This window comes from Peromyscus maniculatus, chromosome 16, assembly GCF_049852395.1.
Source record: "Peromyscus maniculatus bairdii isolate BWxNUB_F1_BW_parent chromosome 16, HU_Pman_BW_mat_3.1, whole genome shotgun sequence".
Lineage (NCBI taxonomy): Eukaryota > Metazoa > Chordata > Mammalia > Rodentia > Cricetidae > Peromyscus > Peromyscus maniculatus.
This window is the reverse complement of record NC_134867.1, coordinates 15,489,466-15,514,390: the sequence shown is the minus strand read 5'-3', so window position 1 is coordinate 15,514,390 and position 24,925 is coordinate 15,489,466. Positions and strand designations below refer to the sequence as shown.

Here is a 24,925-nt window from a genome sequence, read left to right as displayed (position 1 = left end):
TCCCCCAAATCAATGTATCCCATGGGGAGTCAGCAGAGCCCAGCACACTGAGCCTAGGCAGGTCCAAGCCCCTTCCCACTGCACCAAGGCTGTGCAAGGCATCAAACCACAGGCACCAAATTCCCAGAAGCCTGCCCATGCACCAGGGATGGATCCCCATCCCCCTGCCTGGGTGCCCTCCCCCCCAACCCCCGACAGTTCTAGCCAAACAACCATCTTCCGTATCCAGAGGGCCTAGTCCAGTCCCATGGGGGCTCCACAGGCACCAGTCCACAGTTCACGGGCTTCCACCAGTGTGGCCGGTCATCTTTGCACGTCCTCCCATCATGATCTCGACATCTCCCACCTGTAGAATCCCTCCTCTCTCTCATCAATTGGATTCCTGAGGCTCAGCCTGGTGCCTGGGCATGGATCTCTGCATCTGCCTCCATCAGTCACAGGACAAAGGCTCTGTGATGACAGTTAGGGTATTCACTAGTCTGGTCACCAGAGTAGACCAGTCCAGGCACCCTCTGGACCACTGCCAGCATTCCCAGGTGGGGTCATCCTTGTGGATTCCTGAGAGCCTCCCCAGGACCCTGCCTCTTCCTATTCCCATGATGTCCTCGTCTATCATGGTGTCTGCCTCCCTGCCCTCCCACTCTGTCCCTGTTCCAGCTTGACCCTCCCATTTCCCTATGTTCTCATCCTCCACTCCTTTCCTTTCATCACCCCTCCCCCCACTCCCAGTCTGCTCATGTAGATCTCATCCACTTCTCCTTCGCTGGGTTATCCATGTGTCCCTCCTAGGGTCTTTACCTGTTAGCTAGCCTCTCTGGAGCTGGGGGTTACAGTCTGGCCATCCCTTCCCTCACATCACACTTATGAGTGAGTATATACTATGTTTGTCCTTCTGAGTCTGGATTACCTCACTCAGAGTGATATTTTCTAGTTCCATCCACTTGCCTGCAAATTTCATGATATCATTGTTTTTTACTGCTGAGTAGTACTCCATTGTGTATATGTGCCACATTTTCTTTATCCATTCTAGGGGCGGGTCTTAATGTTAAGAGAACCATTTTGTGTAATTTTTTTTTTTTTTTTTGGTTTTTCGAGACAGGGTTTCTCTGTGTAGCTTTGCGCCTTTCCTGGAACTCACTTGGTAGCCCAGGCTGGCCTCGAACTCACAGAGATCTGCCTGCCTCTGCCTCCCAAGTGCTGGGATTAAAGGCGTGCACCACCACCGCCCGGCCCATTTTGTGTAATTTAAAAACCTTTTTGTGTGACTTGGAATATTGTAGTCCTACTATCTAGGACAGTGGTAATTTGAATGAGAATGACCCCCACAGGCTCATATATTTGAATGCTTGTTCTCCAGGTGGTTTTGGAATGATTAGGAAGTAAGGTGGTTTGAATGAAAATGGCCCATAGAAAGTTGTAGATGTAACTGTCTTATTAAATAAGAAACACAGAGCCAATACAGAGATGAAAGCCAACAGGTCAGAGCAATAGCTAAGAGCTAAAAACCTTATCCTTCACTGTTGCTGTTATCCTACCCCTCTGAAAGAAAGCTACTTCCTGTGTGTTGGGAGTGGCACTATTAGGAGGTGTGGCCTCATTGGAGGAAGTGAGTCACTGTGGGTGGGCTTCAAGGCTTCAAAATCTCAAGCCAATCCCAGTGTCTCTCTCTCTCTTCCTGCTGTCTGCCAATCCAGATGTGGAACTCTCAGCTCCTTCTCCAGCACCATGTCTGCCTGTGTGCTGCCATGCTTCCTGTCATGACGACAGTGGACTAAGCCTCTGGACTGTAAGCCAGCCCCAGTTAAATGCTTACTTTTATTTTTTATTTTTTAGAATAGTTGCTGTGGTCATGGTGTCTCTTCACAGCAACAAACCTCTAGTGAAGACGGAGGGTGTGGACTTGTTGGAGGAGGTACATCCCTGGGGGAGGCTTCGATGTTTTAAAAGCCCATGCCATTCCCAGTTAGTTCTCTCTCTCTCTCTCTCTCTCTCTCTCTCTCTCTCTCTCTCTCTCTCTCTCTCTCTCCCTCTCCATGCCTTGTGATTGTCGTTACACATGTAAACTCTCAAGTAGTGGTCCAGCACCATGCTGCCTGCCTGTTACCATGCTTCCCACCATTATGGTTATGGATTCTAATCTTCCGGAACCATGAGCTCCAAATTAGATGCTTTCTTTTGTGCTTTTTCTTGGTCATGGTGCTTTGTCAGAGCAGTAGAAAAGTAACTGAGACAACTCTCCTCAGCTGGACAGCTTGAGGAGAAGCAGCAAGTGAGGCCAGAGCCCTTTCCCTGCTCTGACCAAGGGTGCAATGGAACACTAACCGGCTGGAACTGACAGTGTATCCACCTGTCCTCTCTGGGGTTCTACAGGGAATAACATGAGCCAATGGATAGCAGGTTTCCGAGATTACAGCAGTTGTTGAGAAAGGAGCTGTCCTGGGGCTGGAATATAGAGAGCAGAGCATTTACCATGTGCCCAAGGCTCTGGGTTTGATCCTGAGCACTGAAAAGAGCTGCACTTTACTTACAATCAACACATTCACTTTTCAATCAAAACTTCAGACCTGCAGATGTGAGATGCAGGTAAACAAGCATATTGCAGTGTAGAAAGACAATATCGGTCAACAGAAACCTTGGGGACATTTGTCAATGTTTACTGTGCTTATGATGCAATTACTGCTCCAAACCACAGAAAATCAACTTTAAATTTGACCAGACCCCATCACTCATCAATTCCAGTCGGTTATCCAGGGATGGCCCACACCAATTTTGCCACACGCATGTAAAGTAGACTTTCTCATCCTTGACTCCTAGGTCATCAACCACCTTCTCATTATTTCGTTGGTTTCCTAAGTATTTAAACTCAGGGACGAGGCGCTTCAGATGAGGATGACTGCAGATTGACGCCGTGGGGCTGGGGAGATGGCACAGTGGTTAAAAAACTCATTGCTCAAGTGTGAAGACCGGAGTTCACATTCAACCCACATAAATGCCAGATAGGTGCAGTGGTCCACTCTAACGCCAACACTCTCAGAGAGCGGAGACAAGGATCCCTAGAACTAGGCTAGCCAGGGAGGAGTCCCTGAGAGTTTTGGGTCAATTTAAACACTTGGCCTCAGTGAAAAAGATGAAGCACAATTAACTCTATATGTCAACCTCCAGCCTCCTCAGATACCCGCACACATGAGACCATGCAGACACGTATGCATATAAATACATGAGAAAAATAAAGGTTAATTTGTCAAGTGTATACAGTGCTTATGGTGTAACTACTACTCAGAACTAGTGAAAACCAGATCCAGAAAAATAGTAAAACACAGACCCAACCACTGAAGTAGGACAAAGGCCAGAGAAGACCTTTTCTAGTCTCCAGCTCTCCACCTCTTAGGAAACCCAGTGCTATGTACAATGAATATATGCCAAAGAAATAGAAAACATAATGCTCAACTAGGTGTCTTCATAATCCTTAATACAATAGATTGTGATGTGTTGTGGAATCTAATCATGAGATGCAATGACATTTTATATATATAAATGGAGATAATTGATTAATCTTGCCACAATACTGAACAATCATTTATTATAAGGAGTATCATAATTTTAAAGTAGTTAGAATGGATGAAATGCAGCTTTAAAAAATCACACTTTTCAGGACTAAAATTAGAACTATAGTATAGCACTAGATGTATTAGATGGGTAGCACATTTTAAAAGCTGCGTTTCACTTCTTCATTGAAATGAAGATTGGGCTGGCAATTACATTAAGTTCTCAGAGATGTCTTACAGGAACTGTAGAAGTCATGGATTTTAATTTGGAAATTCTTGTATTTTCTTTTCTAGAATCATGGGTTAGGGAGATGACTTCAATGAAGGCAATGTTAAGGGCCTCAGGACACCTGGGAGGCAGGTCTCCTGAACTATGCATTCTCTTTGAGGAAAAAAATCAATCAAGTGAATCATTAGCATCCTTTGCTCCAACCTACAGATAAAATAAGCAATGGATAAAATCTCCCCACTGTCTATGACGCTGTGTCTTGAAATTACACCCTTAGCTTCTCGGGTGGAATGAGAAAACTTGTTATCCATCCAGCAAATACAAACCCACTCTGTGGCTTCTCCACATTAGGGAGCTCCCTAAATTTTCAAGTGCCTCTGCAGTCAGGAAACTGAGGCAGGAAGATTGCAAATTTTAGGCTAGCCTGCGCTACACAGCAACACCCTATCTCAAACAAAACAAAACACCAACAGACATCATCTACGAACTCTTTGAAAGTTGGAGATCATAAAATTTTACTTAATCAGCTTCCTACCAAACATGAAGCCCTGAACAAGAACACCTGGTAGTTTATGGGAGACCCTGAGGATCAAACATTTCCCAGCTTTACCACTGACTATAAATGGACCTGTGTTGGGTTCCCCGAAACATCCTGAACGTCTAGTGCTCGGCTCTGACAGGCTCCTTAGGAGTCGCTCAGTGAGGCCACTCAGTCACCAGCCCATTTTCTCTCTTAGTCCCTTGTCCTGGATATTTCCAACGGAATCCTCACTGTTAACTGGAGAAGATGCAGGCTACAGAGCATTTCAGGATAGTTGCATGCAGACCTCAGCTACGGGTTATATAAGAACATTTCTATTATATTTCTATTAGAAAATGCCTCATTCTTCATTTTAACCACTTCGAAATCCATTGCACACCAACCCCCTTCCAATCTTCATTAGCTTCCGTGTATAGCTAGAGCTAGAAAGCAAAGCCTTCCGGTCCCTGCTCCTGCTTTTCCCATTTCAGAGCATTTGTCCTCATCCTTTCATTTCCTCCCTTGCAGTCCAGAGCTGGAAGGCAAAAACTTCTGGCTCTCACTCTTGATGCTTTTTTTCTGCTTGCCACCTAGAGGTAAGGTGGCTAATTTATACATCACAGGAAACAAAGCAGTCGTGAATACCGCTGACCCCAGACAAGTGTACAGAATTATTGGCAGATCTGGGTAGTGTCCCTGAAGAATTCCAGATAGTGCAGGAGTAGCCATGAGTCCCAGGGCAGCACCGATCAGAATAAATGCTGCAGACTTTCCACTTAGGCTGGTGTACTGCTCGATCCAGGAAATGCCACTGGGAAACGTGGCTGCCAGGGAGGCCCCGTACACAGACGTTGCGATCCAGAGACAGAGAGGGCTCTTGTCAAAAAGGACCAGAAAGAAAGATGAGACAAGACTGCCAACACTGCTCAACACGATCATGGTTCCAGGCTGTAAGAGTGTCGCAAAGAAGATGGCCAGGCCCCTGCAGGCTGCAAAGGTCCCCCAGAAGACAGAGTTCAAGCCGGCTGCTTCACTTTCTTCCATGCCAACATGGGTGGTGGCGAAGGAGAATATGAAAGAGCCGTAGGTCACCTCAGCTCCAACGTAGAAGAAGAAGAAGAGGAAGAGGAGACAGAGCAGGGCCCAGTGATATTTAGCTTTTCGAGCTTCCTGAGCAGATGCCATGGATTTTTTCTGCTTTGAGCTTTGCTTAAAGAATGGAGCGAACAGGAAGACAGAGACTACTAAGACATAGGTGCCGATGGAAGCATAGGTCCACAGCAGGGTCACGTCCTCAGGCACCGCAAACAGAGAGTCTGAGGTGGCTTCAGAGGAGCGGTTCAAGGCTGACCGGTCAAAGCCAGACTCTGTGTGGTTCTGGGTGGATGCTGTCGTACCCCAGGCCAGTTTAGCCAGCAGGGGAGCCAGGAAGGCACCCAAGGCAAAACTGAAGTGCAAGGCCTGCATGTGTGGAGCACCTTTGTCCCCCCACAGATTCAAGATGAGGACGTTCCCACCTGCCAACGAGAGAAATGATTTAAGTTAAACACAGTAAAAGCTAATGTGTGTTAGTTAACAAACTCCACCAAAGGTACACGTCTGTATTACACAGCACAAGCATGACAACTGTTCTGAATTATTGAAGATTACAGCTGATTCAGTCCTGTGAGGTAGGCTCCCTGCACACATCATTTTATACCTACACATGGAATTGAATTATCTGATCAGCTACCACCTCTTAGAGCCATGCACATTACAAAGGTTTTTACAAAATATGCTGACACTTCACTGGGGGATTTAATTTGATACACCTGTTTATTTATATATACTATATAATATATATACGCATATATGTACACATACACTTCAGACACATGACCAACTCTTTTTGTACTTGCAATAGTATATATATATATATATATATATATATATATATATATATATATATGATTTATATCTGTTTAAAACAGGTACTAATTACCCATTCAGAAACCTGAATACCCCAAAAGTCCTGGTCTGTATATTACAGGAAATAATACATATTTCAGAATCTGCCCTTAAATGCTATCAGAGGATCTACAAGATGAGCAGTTTAAAGCCTCAAATCCATGGCTCTGTTTTTAAAAACGATTGAAGTATTCCATTACATTCTGAATTTTTACAACCAAACAAAGCCAAAAGGATAAAATAAAAGATATTCCACATCTATAAGATAACGTTAGGCAGAAAAGGGAGGGGATAGAAGGCTAGAATTTAGAAGAAAAAATATCACACACGTCATTTAGTAGGTTTTCGTGTGTGTGTGTGTGTGTGTGTGTGTGTGTGCTGCCTATGAGTGTGTGGGCATGCACACACTTGTGTGCACATGCAGAGGCTGGAGGAAGATGCCCAGGGTCTTTCATCACACCGTGTTTTATTGTCATGAGACAATGTCTCTCACTGATCAGGGAGCTCGCCATTTTGACTAGGCTAGATGGCCAGTGAGGTCTTGGATCTGCCTCTGCAGTTACCTCTCCTAGCTCTGTAGGTTTTCAAAGACATTGTGACATGCTCAGAAGCTTTATTGTAAAGGGAAGTTTTGAGAAAGCAAAGAGCAAAAACCTAGCGCAAAGGAAGGAGGACAGAACAGAGGCTCCTGGCTCTCCCTCTGTGGATACTGGCGGCAACAACCCATAATCTCTCATAGGACACGATCTCTAAGATCATTCAGATTTTAGAAAATCGATGCTGTACTTTACAAGAAGAAGTTGCTATCATTCTGAATAGATGATTCCAGATCAAGAGCTCCTTGTCATTTCAAGTCCACCACAAGGAATGATTTAATACCTCCTGCTCCTCTTCTCCTAGCAGGGGTGTCCCAGTCCTGGATCTGACATCGAGTGATCCACTAACCTGTATCCAGAACGCCAAACGAGACACCAGTGACAGACATCATGGCAGTCAGCAAGCCTGCTGTCCTACAAAAAGGAGTCACGTAAAGGCCGGCCGAGGTGACCAGGTTTGACAGCCCTGAAAAGACAAGGTTGAGAGAAAAGTAGCTGTGAAAAACAATATTTGTGTGTCAGGAGTCAAGTCAACATAACTCCCCAAAAGGCAAGTGGGATCAAATATAAAGAGGTAACCTTGTGTGTGTGGGGGGGTGAGCATTGTACCTTCTGCAAGTAGCCATGCCCTTTAAATCTTGTATAATCTTTATGGATTATAAAATATAAAAGTGGTAGGGCGGCGGTTCCACATGCCTTTAATCCCAGCACTTGGGAGGCAGAGGCAGGCGGATCTCTGTGAGTTCGAGGCCAGCCTGGTCTACAGAGCGAGATCCAGGAAAGGCACAAAGCTACACAGAGAAACCCTGTCTCGAACCCCCTCCCCCCCCCAAAAAAAAACCAATAATATAAAAGTTATAAAATGAATGTAATTCTATCATTGCTAGAATCAAACTACAAATCACACCAAGTTTCATAGCAAAAGAGGTAAAAGCTATTTACTTAAATGTTTTATACTGAGGAACCAAAAGAGGACGGCAAGGGGGCTCTGTGCTGTCAAGCCTGATGACCTGAGTTAGAGCCTACAACCCACATGAGGAACGAGAAACTGAGTCCTGAAAGTTGCCCTCTGACCTCCACAAGAGTGCTCTGGAACATGCATGATAATTAATTCAATGTATTTTAGTGATTAAAAAATAGCCAAAATAGAGGGGAGTCGTTAGAGAGTTGGCTCAGAGAATGAGCATACACCATGCATGTGTGAAGACTAGAGTTCTGATGCCCAGCTGGGTGGAAGCTGGGCCGTGGTGATGGTGGTGGTGGTGGTGGCGGCGGCGGCGGCGGCGGCGGCGGCGGCGGCACATACCTTTAAATCTCAGCACTTGGGAGGCAAAGGTAGGCGGATCTCTGAGTGTGAGGCTAGCCTGGTCTATAGAGTGAGTTCTAGGACAGTCAGGGCTACACAAAGAAACCCTGTTGGGGCATGAGGGGTCCTGGGGAGTATGGTAGCATTTGTAATCCTAGAGTTTAGGAGGCTCCCCAGAGCAAGCTTGCTAGCCAGACTAGTCAAATCAGTGAGCTGTGGGCTCAGTGAGAGACCCTGCGTCCATCAATAAAGTGGAGAGTCATCAAGGAAGACACCCGACCACCATACACACTCACACATACCTGAACATACATGAGCCCACACCCATGTGAACATGAATACACCTTACACACACACACACACACACACACACACACACACACACACACACACACGCAAAACAAAAATCCAAGAACCAGAAGGAATGTTTACATATGGAATAACAAAAAGGAGAATGAGCAGTAAAACTTTCAGTAAGCTAGTTTGTGGACCTGGGAGGAAAATACGAGGCACATAGTTCTGGGCTGGGATTTAGATCAGTGCTTGAAACCTGCGTAACAGGATTCTCCACAAACAAAAACTTCTATCTATATAATTCGTTCTATGTATTCTTCAGTCCGCTTTGAAATAAGAGGAATCTCTTATTTATTCACCACGAATAATAGACTGTTCCCTTGGCAAAAGTGTTTTGTCTTATTTTCCTTAGAGGTCAATTTATTCAAAGCACGTATGGTAAAGGCTTTCGCATCTGCTTCCAGATGTGGTGCAGTAGCCTGGGCTTGTCTCTAACATAGGATAACAGAGGCAAAGATGCAGCCTGTGTTAGTTCATCAACCTTCCCTGCCCCTTGGTGTCCAGTCCAGGTTCCAAGAGCAGTTTCCTACCTCTGAGGCTCTGGGAACCCTGCTGCACCTCTGATGAGGGGCAACGCAGTGTGTCTGGAATGGAGCCTGGGTTTGACCCAACGCTGGCAAGACTTGGGAGTGCCAACACTCCCACCGCAGGATTAGTCAAGTTTCCAGAGGGCTCCATAATGATTCCCTGCCACTGCCACGGGGACATTAGACTCTGGCAGCCCAGTGTGGGGACAGCGAAGCACAGTGTATTTCCACCGTCAACGACGCCAGCTATTGCCTTCATATTTAGAGACAAACTGCACGCTTCGTGACAGAAACAAGAAAACGAACATCACTGTTAGCTTACCCAAGAGTAAAAAGTGATTCATACAGTCGAAAAGCGCCCCGCCAACCACAGAGCCACACAAGTAGCCGAGGGCGCGGCCCACGAAGATTTCCGAAAGGCTGCTGATGTTCCGGTTCACATTCTTTGCCAGGTCTGGCAATGTGGGTCCCAGCACAGCAGCGCTCACCCCCTGCAATTTACGAAGACAAAAGGCGTTATAAACAAAGTAATATTGATCTAATTATATCCAATGTAAAAAAAAAATAGTGGGGAGCAGAGCAAGGCGGAGATTGACTTGAAGGTCCACAGCAAGGAAGGAATATTCGATAATGCTAAAGTCACCATAGCCACGAACTCCCGTTGCTTTTCTGTCTCAAACCTCTCAGGTTTTCAAAAGTCCTTTAATTTTGTGGCTTTTTTTTTTTTTTTTGCATTATTTCCTCTTTGACAATACCTTTAAAGGCTACACTGTATTAACAGCTCCTATGGAGCTGGGCATGTGACTCGGTAGGAGACTGTTTGCCAAGCATGCACAAGTCCAAGTTTAATGCCTAGCACTACAAATAAATGATTGTTTTAATTTTTGTTCATTTATTTAGTATGTGTGCATGCACATATGTGTAGGCCATGATGTGCATGTCTAGTTTAGGGGACAACTTGTGTAAGTCAGTTCTCCCTCTCCACTTCTGGGGATCAAACTCAGGCCATCAGACTTGGTGGCATACAGCTTAATCTTAATTTTTATAGATAAAAATTATTTATAATAATTTATAAGATGGACCACTAATCTTGTTTTTGAAAGAAGTTTTTAGTGTAGTATTTGCAAATATGTTAGAAGCACTAATGTGAGAATTTACACCTCAAAATTTTAATTACCAGAAGGTTCTAATTTTTATATTATTAAAACAACTATTTCTGTGTATATAGGGGTCAAAAACATATACAATACATAGGAGATAAGTCATCTGGGCTTGCTCAAATCTACGCTTTCATCAAGGACATCCTCAGCCATCAGAACTGCAGAATGTCAATCTTCCTTACAGAATGTTATACTCACAGATACTGCATGGCTTTAACAAACGTTAAGGAATGGCGATCTGTTACTCAAAGTAACTCGGTCTATAGCTACCTCAGCATGTAAGGAACTCTAGCACAACTGTCGCATGCCGCAACCTTCTGAGTGTATCTCTCATAACAAATGGCCGACCTCACAGGCTGCACAGTGTGTAGACACGTCCAAATAAGACAACGTGTTGGCTGAACCAAAGCTACTTGTACACCTCACCTCCATTTTCTGCCTTTCCTACACTGCTGGGTAGCGTTGTCTTCTTCCATTGGTTCCAGGAGCTGCCCAACTTATGAATCCTCCTCAAATAAGAAGTTTTAGAAATATTTACTTATTCTATGTGTATGTGTGGGCGCCTGAGTGTGTGTATGTGCACTACATATATGCAGGTACAGAAGAGGATGTGGGATATTCTGGAACTGGAGTTAGGGGTGGTTGTGAGTCAGCTACATACTGACTTTTTTTTTCTTATTTCTGGTAGTTTTAGCCTCCTGCATGACTTATAATTTAACATTTATTTACCTTAATCTCTAGTGCACAATAGGAAGGAAGTTACTAGAAATGTCAGGGAACAAAATGCAGACTGGGAAATCTACAAATTGTCACGTCTAGATACTCAGGCCTTTCAAAATTAAACCAGCAGCATCCTATGAACCAAAGCCTGCCAAGACGCTTAGGTCTGAAAAGAACGTGGACTACTTCTTCATTCACGTAAGCAAGCATCCTCTCACCCTACTGGAGTCTGAGGAGTGCTGAAACCACAGCCACCACACCTGCCTCAGCATTTAGAGACAGAAAAAGCCTCTTCCAAGTTAGCAAGATCAGCTGCTGTGCAAGATCACTGGGCACAAGAGACTCTGGCTGCTACACTGGTATGATCATTTGATGCTGACGCCATCACTGGAGGTCTTTTTCCCACCACATATCTGACACCAAACCCTTTAATTTGGCAAAATTTTATTTGAGGGGCTGGAGAGATGGCTCAGCCGCTATGAGCACCTGCTGCTCTTGCAAAGGACTGGGTTTGCTTCCCAGCACCCACATCAGCAGATTCACAACCACTCCTAACTCCCGTTCCAGAATATTCCACACCCTCCTCTGTCACCTGCATACATGTAGTGCACATGCACACACTCAGGCGTCTGTTCCCAGCATCCACATCTGGTGCTCACAACCACCTGTAACTACATCTCTGGAAGATCTGATACTGCCAGTCTGACACCTGAACACACATGACGCACACTCACAGAGACACACATGTGTACACACAAATAAAAATTAAAATACGTCTAAAACAAAACAAATAAAACACAAGGATTTGGACTGGCGAGATGGCTCAGGGGTAAAGGTACTTGCCGCCAAGACTGTCCCGGTAGCAGGAGAGAAATGATTCCTGCAAGTTGTCCCTCCACACAGGTGCTGTACACGCAACAGCCCCTACACACACACACACACACACACACACACACACACACACACACACACACACAAATTCCCTATTATATTGTAGAGGATATTGTAAAGGAATTTTCTTTGCTATTGGGGTAATTATTAAGGGAAATGAAATTCCTGGGGTTTACTGTGATATTTTCCTGTGCTCTGGGATATCCTTATTAGGTTTTTGTTGACTTAAGATCAGGCCTTTAACCCCAGCCCTCTGGAGGCTGGGTCAGGAGGATCAGAGTGTCCAGGCCAGCCTGGGACTACACAGGGAGACCTTGTCTCAAAACAAACACAGTGTCATTTTCTGTAGTTGCCTTTGAAGTGCTGACATCACTCTGGTAAATTAAAGATTGAGGTTTGCCAGAATCAATCTTTTTTTGATCAAATCTTGAAAATCTTCACTTTCTTTCTTTTTTCTTTTTCTTTCTCTTTCTTCCTTTCTTTCTTTCTTTTTTTTTTTTTTTTACAAATTTCTCCAAATCAAATGAAATAAATATTTTTCTACATATTGGATTAATTTAGCAACTTTCTAGATGGGTCCTTGGGATATCTCCAAAGGATATAACTTTTTATAAAAATAGAGATATTAAACTCATATCTGTTAGCTTATTAGACACATTAAAGTGTGTGAGAAGTATGATGAAATAATAAATGTGAAATGTATACAAATGACACATTGAAGTATATGAGAACTATGACGACATAATAAGACATGCAAATTAATGAGTTATGTTCAGGTGGGTGTGTTACTAACACGTGTTCTGAAACTGTGTGAAATTCTTAGAAATGTAGTGGTCCTAAGTATAACACTAGTACTCACAACTCTAACTGTTGCTCTGATTTGAAGCAGGGGCTCATGTATTCCAGGGCAGCTTTGAACTCTATATGCCGCCGAGGATAATCTTGAAGTTCTGGTTCTGCTGAGCTGTACCTCCTGAGTGCAGATATGCTTACAGGCGTCTGTGCTAGGGACAAACCTCAGACCCTCCTGTGTGCCAGCAAGAGCTCCACCAGCCCAGCTGCCACCCAGACCTCCACTTGTCACCTTTAAGTGTTCTATGCAAGAGTCAGGCCTGGTGACCCTCCCCGTGGTCCTAGCTAATCACGAGGCTGGGGCAGAAAATCAGCTGAGCCCAGGAGTTCTAGTCAGCATGGACAGCATAGCAGAGCCAGCTCAAAAAATGTGTATGCAACAGACACAAGCAGCTTTTCCTGCCCAGTGCATTACTATTGTACTGAACTCTCACGTGGTCTTTAACCGTGGCCATCTTAAGTCTTGTCATTTGCGGTTAATTGTTTAGTATGAAAGGACAGTCGTGGAAAGGACTATTGAGTTCTGCTGGCCTGGGTAGGAATTCTCAACTTCTAATGAAGAAACCAGTGGTCATAAACATCACGTTGATGTTTAACCCAGGGCCAAGCACAATGAGAATTAATTAAGTACTCAGGAAATGACTGGACAGATTTTCATGCTAAGTTAGTCAGTGGTGAAATCACAAGCTTTGCAATTTGAAGGAATGCCGTGGATTGGCCCAAGTCCAGTTACCTATCAGAATCTATTTAGTATGCAGTACTAAGCACCTGAACTTGAGAGGATGCAAATCCATTCCTAAGTGTGGACCCATGGAGAGCTTGGATGGCTGCCTGGTGCTTGCTGAGTCCTCAAAGCCTCTAGTAAAAGCTCTGTATCTTAAAAGCTCTGCAATCTAAGATACACCATGGCAGGGAAAAATTATCTAAACTGTAACAAAACATTGGTGCATCTGTATTTTCCCTGTGAAGGACTTCTAACCAGAGTTCACTTTGGCATCCCACCATTTAGTTAAGACGATAAAGCTCCAAGTCCTGCACTGTTAGCAGCTGGATGAGTCAGAGACACTCACAGACAGATTTTTTTCACTTGCCACCGGAAGGGCTCATTTTCTCGGCGATCAGAGGCTGTCCCATGCAGAAAGGCTGACACTGTAACAGCAGCTGCAGTTAAATGAGAAGCTGTGTTTTCCTAGCAGGATTCCTGGAGGAATCCCTGGCCGGGGTGGCACTTGTTTCATCACACAAGTTGTTTAACAGCTAAGTAAGGAACCACAGACACAAGGCGATAGAAAGCCCAACTCCTGGACCACCCGGATGGCTTCAGTCACAAGCACCTCCAAGAGATGGCCACTGGATGTACTCCCACTGGAGAACATAGACTGACCCCTTGTGAATAGTCACTGCAAAGCGTCACACCTAAAAAAGCACCCAAGAATCTCCTACTCACTTAAAAGGTGACATGATCCAGAAGGCTAAGTTTTCATGCATTATTCCAAAGTGTATTTTCACTAGGACCATCCCACAAGCAGACAAAAGCCTTAGCTTTCTGCACACACACACACACACACACACACACACACACACACACACACACACACACACACCTACTGCTGACATTGCAGGAAAGCACAGGGGAATGCTGCCGTCTTTGGACACGCTGTATCCAAAGTGCTATCGCTGAAGCCCCTCCAGGTTCTTAGCGAGTTGACTAGAACTGCAGAGTGGAAAGTGCTCCTTGGTATTCTGGACATCACTGCTGCTTGTGATACACTCACTGGAAATGACCTGGCCAATTACTAACTAATATGACCAAATGCATGCCAGTGGAAGTGTATCGTGTACCCAGGCATTGTATGCACAAGACCTAGGGACTACTGTGGGTAAAAAAAATACTTGAGTGGTGCCACATTAAGTCAAAATTAAAGCCATTAAGTGAGATGCTTACCCTTGTAGCATGCTTCATAGGAAACTTCACACTAGACCTTGCTGGGGAGCTAGCTATATGTTCTCTTAGAGGCGAATGAACTGCATTGATGTCTGCTCAGTCGCCACTAGGGGGCAACCTTTTCCAACTCAAGAGCCTTTATTGCACTTGTAGACCGTGCTCAGTCTCTGTGGTATAAATCTTACTGTTTGGCATGGCACACTTCTACCTTCTGAATTGCTTTTCTGGAAGTTTCTGTACCTTCCACAATCAAAGTAGTCAGTACTCAAAAGGAGTGCCCACTTTTGACGTAGATAAAAATATTAATCTCCATTGAAGAAAGCTTCTAACAGGGTTTCTGTGAATTGATTCTATAGCAGTGAGGTGCTGGTTGCCTAGGACTGAAAGCTACCTGTAATTTGGGGACAATTTGGATCTTGTAGTCAGTCAAACCTCCCATGGGTCCTGAAATGTGGATCCACTCTCTGAAAGGTGAGAACCTTCACATACTACAAATACCTGAACAAATTTTCACATTAGATCTCTTTCAGGGCTGGAGAGATTGCTCCATGATTGAGAACATGTACTGATCTTCCATAGGAGCCCTGCTCTATTCCCAGAACCCTGGTCAGGCATCTCACAACTGCCTGTAACCGTCTGGCTTCCAGGGCACTCGTGTTCACTGCATGTTCCTGTACACGCGATTGCTGGTGATTCTGTGATTTCCCACGACCCTGACTCTGAAAAAGAAACTTCTCAGGGGAGGGGACACACCGTGTGTTCATGGGAACAGTAAACAGTTAGTCTGCGGGCATTAGAGATGGTGGACAAGTCCAGCCTTGGCAAAGTTTTCTAATATATTATTATTAGTAGCTACACAGGTTCCTTTGGCTTATGTTGTCCAGCTAACCACAAAAGTAGGTAACTTTTTTTTTTTGGTTAATTTTTTTATTTTTAGAGACAGGATTTCTCTGTGTAGTTTTGATGCCTGTCCTGGATCTCGCTCTGTAGACCAGGCTGGCCTCGAATTCACAGAGATCCACCTGGCTCTGTCTCCCGAGTGCTGGAATTAAAGATGTGCACCACCACCACCCAGCCCAAAAGTAGGTAACTCTTTAAATCAGCCAACTGTACCATCAACTTAGGGGCTTAACTGCCACTGTGCCCTAGAGTCTAGAAAAAGGCTGTGGATAGTTGCGCTCTAACACTGCTGCTCTTATTATGTGAGTTTGGATTGTTTGGTTTTGATCTGGTTGGTCCTGGCAGAAACCTGTTAAGGAGTGTGCTCTAGTTTCTTAGTCCTGTCCACCCGTTAACTATTATAACAGCCTCCCTTACCTGTTGGGTTCCCGTGAGTCATAGATGTTTGTATGCACTCAGCCTTTGAGCTCCAGTTAAAAACATGGAGAAGGCATGGAGAACTACCTGACTAAGCTGTTATTGTCCATTATGAATTCCATGACTGCACCAAACTGACCATGACTACAGTCACAGAAAGTCCTGCTGGTGTCCAAGGTCTCAGCCCATTATAAACTGAGCCGCTGACCCAAAAGGAAGGTGGGATTGTTACATCAGGGTCTAGCTGTCTGTGTGTAGGATTCTGTAACCTTAGTACTCCAACAACTGAAGCCTAACTGAAAGAATATCCTAGACAAGTAGCTGAGTCTCCAAGTCTTGTCCATTACAGGTGCATACTGCCCCAAATGGCTAAAGAAGGTGAGTGAGTTGTATGCAATATGCAATCATGTTATTTCCGTATACTTTCTCAGTCTATAGACACTGCCTGCCCATATTTCAGAGTAGAATTTTCTCATCCTTCACTGGCTCAGGCTCTGGCCAGTTCCTGAATCATTTCTTTGTGCAAAGAAACTGTTAACATCAACAAGGGTAACCTTTGCTTTTCAATAGGTGCAGTAAGACCCAAAGGTCAACAGCTGGCTTTCAGAGGAAATTCCTTGGGCCCTTTAAGAAAAGGTTTCTAATTCATCTATGTTCCAAGAATCACTGATTCTAATAGCGCCACCCTCTGCTCCAAGGCAAGGTGGGCCTTGCCCTCACCCGGGCAGAAGGCATCCAGGACTCAGGGCCAGGGTGAGCACAAGTGCACAGCAAGCCCTGAGTGCAGGGGTCAGAGCAGTGACGTTACCCAAGCCCTCCACATTTCCGGAAGGACTTACAGCAAGACCTGGTCCACGGAGGGACTGACGCTGCATCTGCGGTGATTTCTTCTCCAATCTTCCACCTCCCCCCATCAAAACCCAAATCTGATTCCGTCTCTGAGATGCTTAGTTACCGGAATTACTCCACAGGCCACTCCCTTTCAGCTCTCCAAGGTCACTGTCACCCAGGCACAGAGGGAGGTCATCACAGTAAAAGGCACCTTTTTTTTTTACACTTTGATCCAAGAAAAACTTTAAGCATCTGAAAGCTCAGTGTAAATAGGATTATCGTAGGGAGTGAGACATCTTCCAGGCTTTACCACCTAACTGACTCTGCCACCTGGCAAATTCACTTCCCCCATGGGGCCTATTTTTCAGCTGTGAAATTAAAGGTCAGGGCAGAGGGAAGAACTCTCAGGATGGACGGTTTCTGTGTAAGTCTGGGGTGGTGAGGACCATTGGTACACACCGGCACAGCCCGTCCCCCTTTACCTTGTACAGAAACCAGGTAAAGCTTGCTGCAGTTGGAAAACATTAGGACAATCAATTTCATTTGATTAGAATTGTACCCATTTTCCTGTTGAAGAAACCGCAGCCCGGGCAGTTTAAATAATGCAGCACGAAGGTCATACAATGTGCAGATGGTCAAAAGCAGGTCTCCCTGGGAGGGCGGGTCCCCTGCAGGAGGCTTGCACCCCAGTCTGGGAGGGGTGCAGCCTCAGCTCTCACCATCCCCAGGAAGGCGGCATTCAGGACCGCGGTGGAGAACCAGCGCAGCGCTCTTCCCACTTGGCCCCTGGACACAGCCTGGAGCCCGTTCTTCCCTGGGGTCCCAGCCTGGAGGAGGCGCTGCCCAACTGCCTTGGCCCGGGACCGGCGGGACTCCATTTCCAACTCCAGCGTGGCGGCTCCAGACAAGGGGTCTTGCTGTGGCCCGGCTCTTTTGCAGGGTCCTTGGAGCTCAGAGCTCCTGTTCCTTCTGACCAGGAGATCCCTCCCAGAGCCTCCTCCCACCAAGGATAGTCCTGAGTCAGGGCCCTGGGAAGTTACACTTTGGACTGTGCACGTGGCGAGAGCAGGGGCATCTCACACAGCTCTTACAAAGAACATCGGTGAGACCCAGGCCTTTCTGAGCAATCAGGAACCCAGCTTCTTGGGGGAAAGTAATCGTGGTTGTCTGGAAGACCACATGTTCTCCTGGCCTCATTCAGCATCGCTTCCAAGTGCACACAGATGGACACACGGACACCCGAGACTGAGAAAACCGGCAGAAGAGCTCAGTCAAGAGGCTTTGGGGTCTAGGGACATGGCTCAGTTGTTAAGAGAGCTTGCTGACTTTTTCAGAGGACTTGTGTTTGGTTCCCAGCACCCATATTGGCAGTTCACAACCTACCTCTAACTCTAACTCCAGGGGACCCAACCCTGTCTTCTGGACTCCGTAGACACACACACACACACACACACACACACACACACACACACACACACACAAACAAACAAAAAAGCACAGATCATTCTTAGCTGGAGTGAGTACTCAGTGGTTCCAACTTCTCTCCAGGCAGCAGAGGGCAGTCCCTATGGCACTTGGTCTGGGCCCCTCAGTGTCCTCCACCAGAGATTTTAACAAGACCCCTGAGGCACGCTGGGAGTCAATGGCAGCATTCCTCTTGGGGACTCTGCAGCAAGCCCAGGGGGCCGAAAGTGGCGCTAAGTCCAGCAGGTCACATGGAATGGATTAACGAGTTGATGCGGAACACAGAAACGGTACCAAATAGGTCCTAGGACAATTTGAGGGAGTTGGTTCTCTCCTTCCATGTGTGAGTCCCAGGATAAAACTTACGTTTATCTGGCTCTGAGGCAAACACCTTTATTTAGGCACTGAGCCACTTTGCTAGTCCCAAGTAGCTGTTTTGTGGGCTAGTAAGACCCTATGAAAATGGAAGAATTTAGTATGAAATGGGATGCATCAATGCATTACTGAATGAGGGTCCCAGAGAAATTTAAAACACCATTGTAAGTGCCATGTCAGGGATGATGCTCCCAATCCCTGTGGGGACTGAACTGAGGTCCCAGGGATGATGCTCTCAATCCCTGTGGGGACTGGGGACTGAACTGAGGTCCCAGCACTTGCTAGGCAAGTGCTCTACCTAGGCCCAGGAGTGAAGAGACACCCACTTTATTCCTTCCTTTTCCTGCCAGACTATTAAACCATGGTCTCTAAGAAACTGGAATTTCCTGTATGCTGGGAGAAGTGTTAATCTCAAAATTCTCAAGAGAGGAAGGACCAAATCCCCAAATTCTCGAGAGAGGAACAACCAAGCCCTTGATTGTCTGAATTAAAGCAAGCTGTATTTAGGGGTACCTGAGGCTAGCCAGCCTCTTTCTCTACTTAACTCAGGGTTTTTGAGAGCAGTCCTCACTGGCCTATCCAAGTCCCTTTTATAGAAGAGATAAGATGTTCACAAGGGGTGGAGTGGGGGTTGGTGGTTATCTATTGTTTAAAAAATACAATAAAAGGGGAGGAATAGTTAGTTAGGGGAGGAAATCAATATGGCGGTTTCTCAGAAAACTGGGAATAATTTACCTAAGACCCCACAATAGCACTCTTGAACATATACCCAAAAAATGCTCGGTCATACCACAGGGACACTTGCTCAACTATTTCATAGCAGCATTATTCATAAAAGCCAGAAACAGGAAACAACCTCGATGCTCCTCAAGCAAAGAATGGGTAAGGAGTGGTGCATTTACAGAATGAAGTATTATTCAGCTGTAAAAACAAAACAAAACAAAACAAAACAAAACAATGACCTCATGAAATATGCCAGCAAATGGATGGAACTAGAAAAAAAAAATCATTCTGAGTGAGGTAGACCAGACCCAGAAAGTATGTACTCACTCATAAGTGGATACTAGCTGTAAAGTATAGGATAACCAACCTACAATCCACAGCCCCAGAGAGGCTAGATAACAAGGAGGGCCCAAAGAGAGATGCATGGATTTCCCCGGGAAGGGGAAATAGAAGAGATCTCCTGGGTAAACTGGGTTTTGGGGGATGGGATCTTGAGGGAGTGGGTTGGGTAGGCTGGGTTTGGGAGGCAGGTTGGAGGTGGGACAGAGGGGAAAGTAAGGAAAGAGAGGTCTTGATGGGGGGGGGGGATTTGGGGATTAAGGAAAAACCTGGCACCAGGAAAACCCCCAGGAATCTACAAGGATAACCCCAGCTAAGACTCCTAGCAATAGTGGAGAGGGTGCCTGAACTGGCCTGCCCTGGTAATGAGATTGGTGAATACCCTGTCATCATAGAGCCTTTCTCCAGTAACTGATGGAAGCAGATGCAGAGATTCACTGCCAAGCACTAAGCTGAGCTCTGGGAGTCTTATTGAAGAAAGGGAGGAGGGATTGTATGAGCCAGGGAAGTCATAACAGGGGCGGCGGCGGCGGGGGGGGGGGGGGGGGGGGAGGACCCACAGAGACAGCTGACCTGAGCTTTCGGGAACTCATGGAACCAACAGTTAGGGAGCCTCCGTGGGAATGACGTGTGTGTGTGTGTGTGTGTGTGTGTGTGTGTGTGTGTGTGTGTGTGTGACAGTTGTGTAGCTTGGTCTCTTTGTAAGGCTCCTAGCAGTGAGAACAGGACCTGTCCCTGGTGCTTAGCTGGCTCTCAGGAACATGCTGGATCACCTTGCCCAGAATTGATGCAAGGGGAGGAGCTTAATCCTGCCTCCACTTTGATATGCCATGCTTTGCTTAAGCTCATAGGAGGCCTGCCCCTTTCTGAATGGAGACAGAGGAGGAGTGGAAGGGGAGGGAGGGAGATGGGGAGTGGGGAGCAGATGGGGTTTGGAGGAGAGGATGGAGGGGAAACTGCAGTCGGTATATAAAATAAGTGGAAAAATGTTATTTAAATAAAATTAAAAAAAAAGAAAACTTCAAGTGTACTTACAGCACATCAGGAATAAAGCTGAAATGCTCTTTCTCCACCCAGCTCTGCACCACAGCAAGGAAAAGACACAGCCTGTCACCACGTCACCATGTGTGTCTTCATTCTGTTTCATTCTCCAAAAGCACTTGGGGTGAGTGAAACTGGACATGAGGAGAAGGTGGGTGTTCAGGAGCCAGAAGAAAATCAAAGTGAGCATTGGGTCCTGTCCCCAAGCTCTAAGTCAGTAGTGTGGCTATAGAGAAAGGCAGCTTGGGAAATGTAGTCCATAAAAGAGTAGCAAGATGCCTAAGGGAAATATCGAGCAAATGCATATTTTAAATTCATTTTAAACAGCTTTTTTTCCCACAAGTCTTGTTAGCCTCACCTCCAGAAAATGAGAAACAGGTGAAAGCTTGCCTGTCAGGAGGCAGTTAAAATGCTAAATACTGTTTGTCAACAAGCCACTTTGAAACACTCATGGTAATCTTAAAAAGCAGCTTTTAAAAATATTAAGAAAAGGGAATTTTACCCTCAGTCAAGCTTAAAGTCACTAATGAATTAGGCTCTGACTTCAAACTCTGAGGAAAACTTTCAGAATGATATCAAAACTGACCATAAACTCTGAACTTTAGAATTGATTTACACACTTTCTGTCTTGTTGGAAGAAAATATAATAGTTGTATCTTTTCTAGATGTTTGCTAAAATTTGTAAATGTTAGCTAGTTCTGTTAAGAGATTCTTAACAGAATTAGATTCTTAACAGATTTAGATGTTTGCTAAAGTTTGTAAAATAGTCCTATAGCGTTTCCTTTTGAATATAAGTTTGTAAAAAGTATAAATAAGTATAGTTATATTCATGTTAGTTGTAAATATGTATAGTGATGTTAAGAGATCTTTCCTAGATGTGTGCTAAAGTTTGTGAAATAGTTCTATAGAGTTTCCTTTTGAATTAAGCAAGCAAAAGTGTAAATATTGAATGTAAAAGCATAAATGTTGAATGTAATTTTGTAAAAAATATAGTGATGTTCATACTAGAATTCTTTTTACTACTCTTTTACCTACGGATATATTTGAACACTTTTTCTGATGGCACAAAATATAATTTTATGGTTTCAGTGGCCCCTGGAAAACATAAGTGAAGGTGTCATAATTAGAGGAGCTTTTCTATCTTCTTCCTACAAGTGTCCACTCCTCATCTCTTTCTGTTTAGAAAGGGGTAGACCTCCCACAAAGGGGTAGGCCCCCCACAATCGAGTTAGTTTGTACAGAAATTCTACTGCTGTGATAGGAACACAGGTATATATGAGCCACTTAAACAGCTAAAAGTGTCTTTATAATTAGCATGGGTTTTCGTTTACTTGAGTGGATACTCTGAAGTGTTTTGAAATGACTATTTTCTCCTGGGAATGAAATACTCTCTTGAAAATTTTATTGAACATCTGTTAAGAGAGAGTTTGGTTTAGAAAACTCTAAATAGCTATGACTGTAGTCACCTTAGACTCATTCCAAAAAGGTTATTCCATTTTTGTTATCCTCTACTCCTTTACTGGGATGTGTGGCAGCTATGGAGGTCACTGTGGATATTTGCAAGCTCTTACTAGGGATCTGAGCCAGAGCTGAGTTAGGCTCTGTACCTTAGGCTAGTAGCCAAAGATGGGCAACTTTCTTCTTCTTCTTCTTCTTCTTCTTTTTATTATTATTATTATTATTATTATTATTATTATTATTATTATGAAAATTTCTATTCATTTTACATACCAATCACAGATCCCCTCCCCTCCCTCTTCCTACCCCCAGATTTCCCCCATCCCAACCCCCATTCCCACCTTCTCTAAGGCAAGGCCTCCTGTGGGGAGTCAGCAGATCCTGATACACTCACTTGAGGCAGGTCCAAGCCCCTCCCCCTGGACCAAGGCTATGTAAGGTACCCCACCATAGGCAGCAGGCTGCACAAAGCCTGCTTATGCCCTAGGGGGCCACTGCCAGGGAGCTCCTTAAGCAGATCAAGCTACATAACTATCTTGCCCACGCAGAGGGCCTAGTTGAGTCCCATGGAGGCTCCATAACTATTGGTCCACAGTTCATGAGTTCCCACTAGTTTGGTTTGTTTGTCTCTGTATGTTTCCCCATCATGATCTTGATGCCCCTTGCTCATAGAATCCCTCTTCTCTCTCTTCAACTGGACTCCTGAATCTCAGCCTGGTGCTTGGGTATGGATCTCTGCATCTGCTTCCATCAGTTACTGGATGAAGGCTCTATGATGACAGTTAGGGTATTCACTTATCTGACTGCAGGGGTAGGCTAGTTAAGACACCCTCTCCACTATGGCTAGTAGTCTAAGGCAGGGTCATCCTTGTAGATTTTGGGAACTTCCCTAGCACCTCGTTTTTCCCTATCCCCATAGTGTCTCCCTTTATCATATCTCTTTTATTGCTCTTCCATTCTGTCCCTGTTCCAGCCCAATCATCCCATTCCCCTATGTTCTCATTCCCCATCCCCTATCCTCCATTGTCCCCCTCAGTCCCAGTCTACTCATGGAGATCTCATCTATTTCTCCTTCCCAGGGCAATCCATGCATCTCTCTTGGGGGTCTCCTTTTTAGCTAGCCTCTCTGGAGCTATCTGGTTATCCTTTCCCCTTCATATAGTATCCACTTATGAGTAAGTAATACCATGTTTGTCCTTCTGAGTCTGGGTTACCTCATTCAGGATGATATTTCCTAGTTCCATCCATTTGCCTGCAAACCTCATGATGTCATTGTTTTTCTCTGCTGAGTAGTATTCCATTGTGTGTATGTGCCACATTTTTTTTATCCATTCTTCAGTTGAAGGGCATCTAGGTTGTTTCCAAGTTCTGTCTATTATGAACAATGCTGCTATGAACATAGTTGAGCATGTGTCCCTGTGGTATGATTCAGTATTCCTTGGGTATATGCCCAAGAGTGGTATTGCTGCATCCTGAGGTAGATTGATTCCCAATTTTCTGAGAAACCACCATACTGATTTCCAAAGTGGTTGTATAAGTTTGCACTGCCACAAACAGTGAAGGAGTGTTCCCCTTGCTCTATATCCTCTCCACCAAATGCTGTTATCAGTGTTTTTGATCATAGCCGCTCTGACAGGTGTAAGATGGTATCTCAGTGTCATTTTGATTTGCATTTTCCTGATGACTAAGGATGTTGAGCAGTTCCTTAAATGTCTTTTGGCCATTGGAGATTCTTCTGTTGAGAATTCTCTGTTTAGCTCTGTAGCCCATTTTTAAATTGGATTGTTTAGTATTTTTGCTGTCTAGTTTCTTGAGTTCTTTATGTATTTTGGAGATCAGCCCTCTGTCAGATGTAGGGTTAGTGAAGACCTTTTTCCATTCTGTAGGCTTTCATTTTGTCTTACTGATTGTGTCCTTTGGCATTGTGTTGGATTTATGTTGAGGTCTTTGATTTACTTTGACTAGGTAATTCATAGAATCTCCTTTTTGTATTTTTTCAGGAGCAATTTGTAATCCCCAACAAAGCAAATTTTTTAAACTCTTCATATACTTTTTCTAAGGTATTTAAGTCTGAATCAGCTAGTAAGGTATCTTCAATATAATGGTAAATTATAGATTGAAGAAACTATTTCCAAATTATTTCCAATGGCTGTTGTACAAAATATTGACACAATATAGGGCTGTTTAATGTCCCTTGTGGAAGAATTTGTCATTGATATTTTTTAATGGGCTAGGAATTATTATAAGTAGGCACTGTGAAGGCAAATTTTTCTCTATTATGTTCTTGTAAAGGTATAGTAAAAAATCAGTCTTTTAAATCAATCACTATAATAGACCATTCTTTAGGTAATATAGAAAGCAAGGAAATTCCAAGCTATAAAGAACCCATTGGCTTAATCACCTTATTTATGGCTCTTAAATCTGTTAACATTCCCCATTTTCCAGATTTATTTTTAATGACAGATAGAGGAGAATTCCAAGAACTGATTGATTCCTTAATATGTTGAGCATGTAGCTGCTCCTGTACCAGCTGTTCTAGTGCTTCTAATTTTTCTGATGTTACAGGCTATTGTTCCACCCAGACAGGTTTATCAGTTAACCATTTTAAAGGTGAAATGTTGTTACCTTTGAAAGATCAGCAGCTGTTGTACCTTGCTTATGTACAACCTGAATGGTTGGTGACCATTATTGATAATACCTTTTAACATTTTTCCCAGAAGCTTATGTTAGTTTATGGTTTGCTTCTGAGGTTGGAGGAATGTTAATCTGGGTTGTCCATTGCTGT

The 24,925-nt window shown here is 44.5% G+C and overlaps 1 protein-coding gene across 2 annotated transcripts; it reads right to left on the bottom strand.

Moving 5' to 3' along the window:
• Positions 1-1,529: 1,529 nt before the first annotated feature.
• On the bottom strand, positions 1,530-17,755 carry LOC102906727 (sodium-dependent glucose transporter 1-like). Of its 2 annotated transcripts, none has more exons than XM_076552420.1 (4): positions 16,749-17,056; positions 9,347-9,515; positions 7,187-7,303; positions 1,530-5,811 (listed from the first exon to the last, which is right to left on the bottom strand). In XM_076552420.1, exons 1-4 carry the CDS (start codon positions 16,821-16,823, stop codon positions 4,805-4,807), a joined length of 1,368 nt encoding a protein of 455 aa, XP_076408535.1. In that variant the 5' UTR covers positions 16,824-17,056; the 3' UTR covers positions 1,530-4,804. The 2 variants fall into 2 exon arrangements, with proteins under 2 accessions (XP_076408535.1, XP_015856853.3); XM_016001367.3 differs by lacking the exon at positions 16,749-17,056 and adding an exon at positions 17,460-17,755 and having other exon boundaries at positions 1,534-5,811.
• Positions 17,756-24,925: the final 7,170 nt, after the last annotated feature.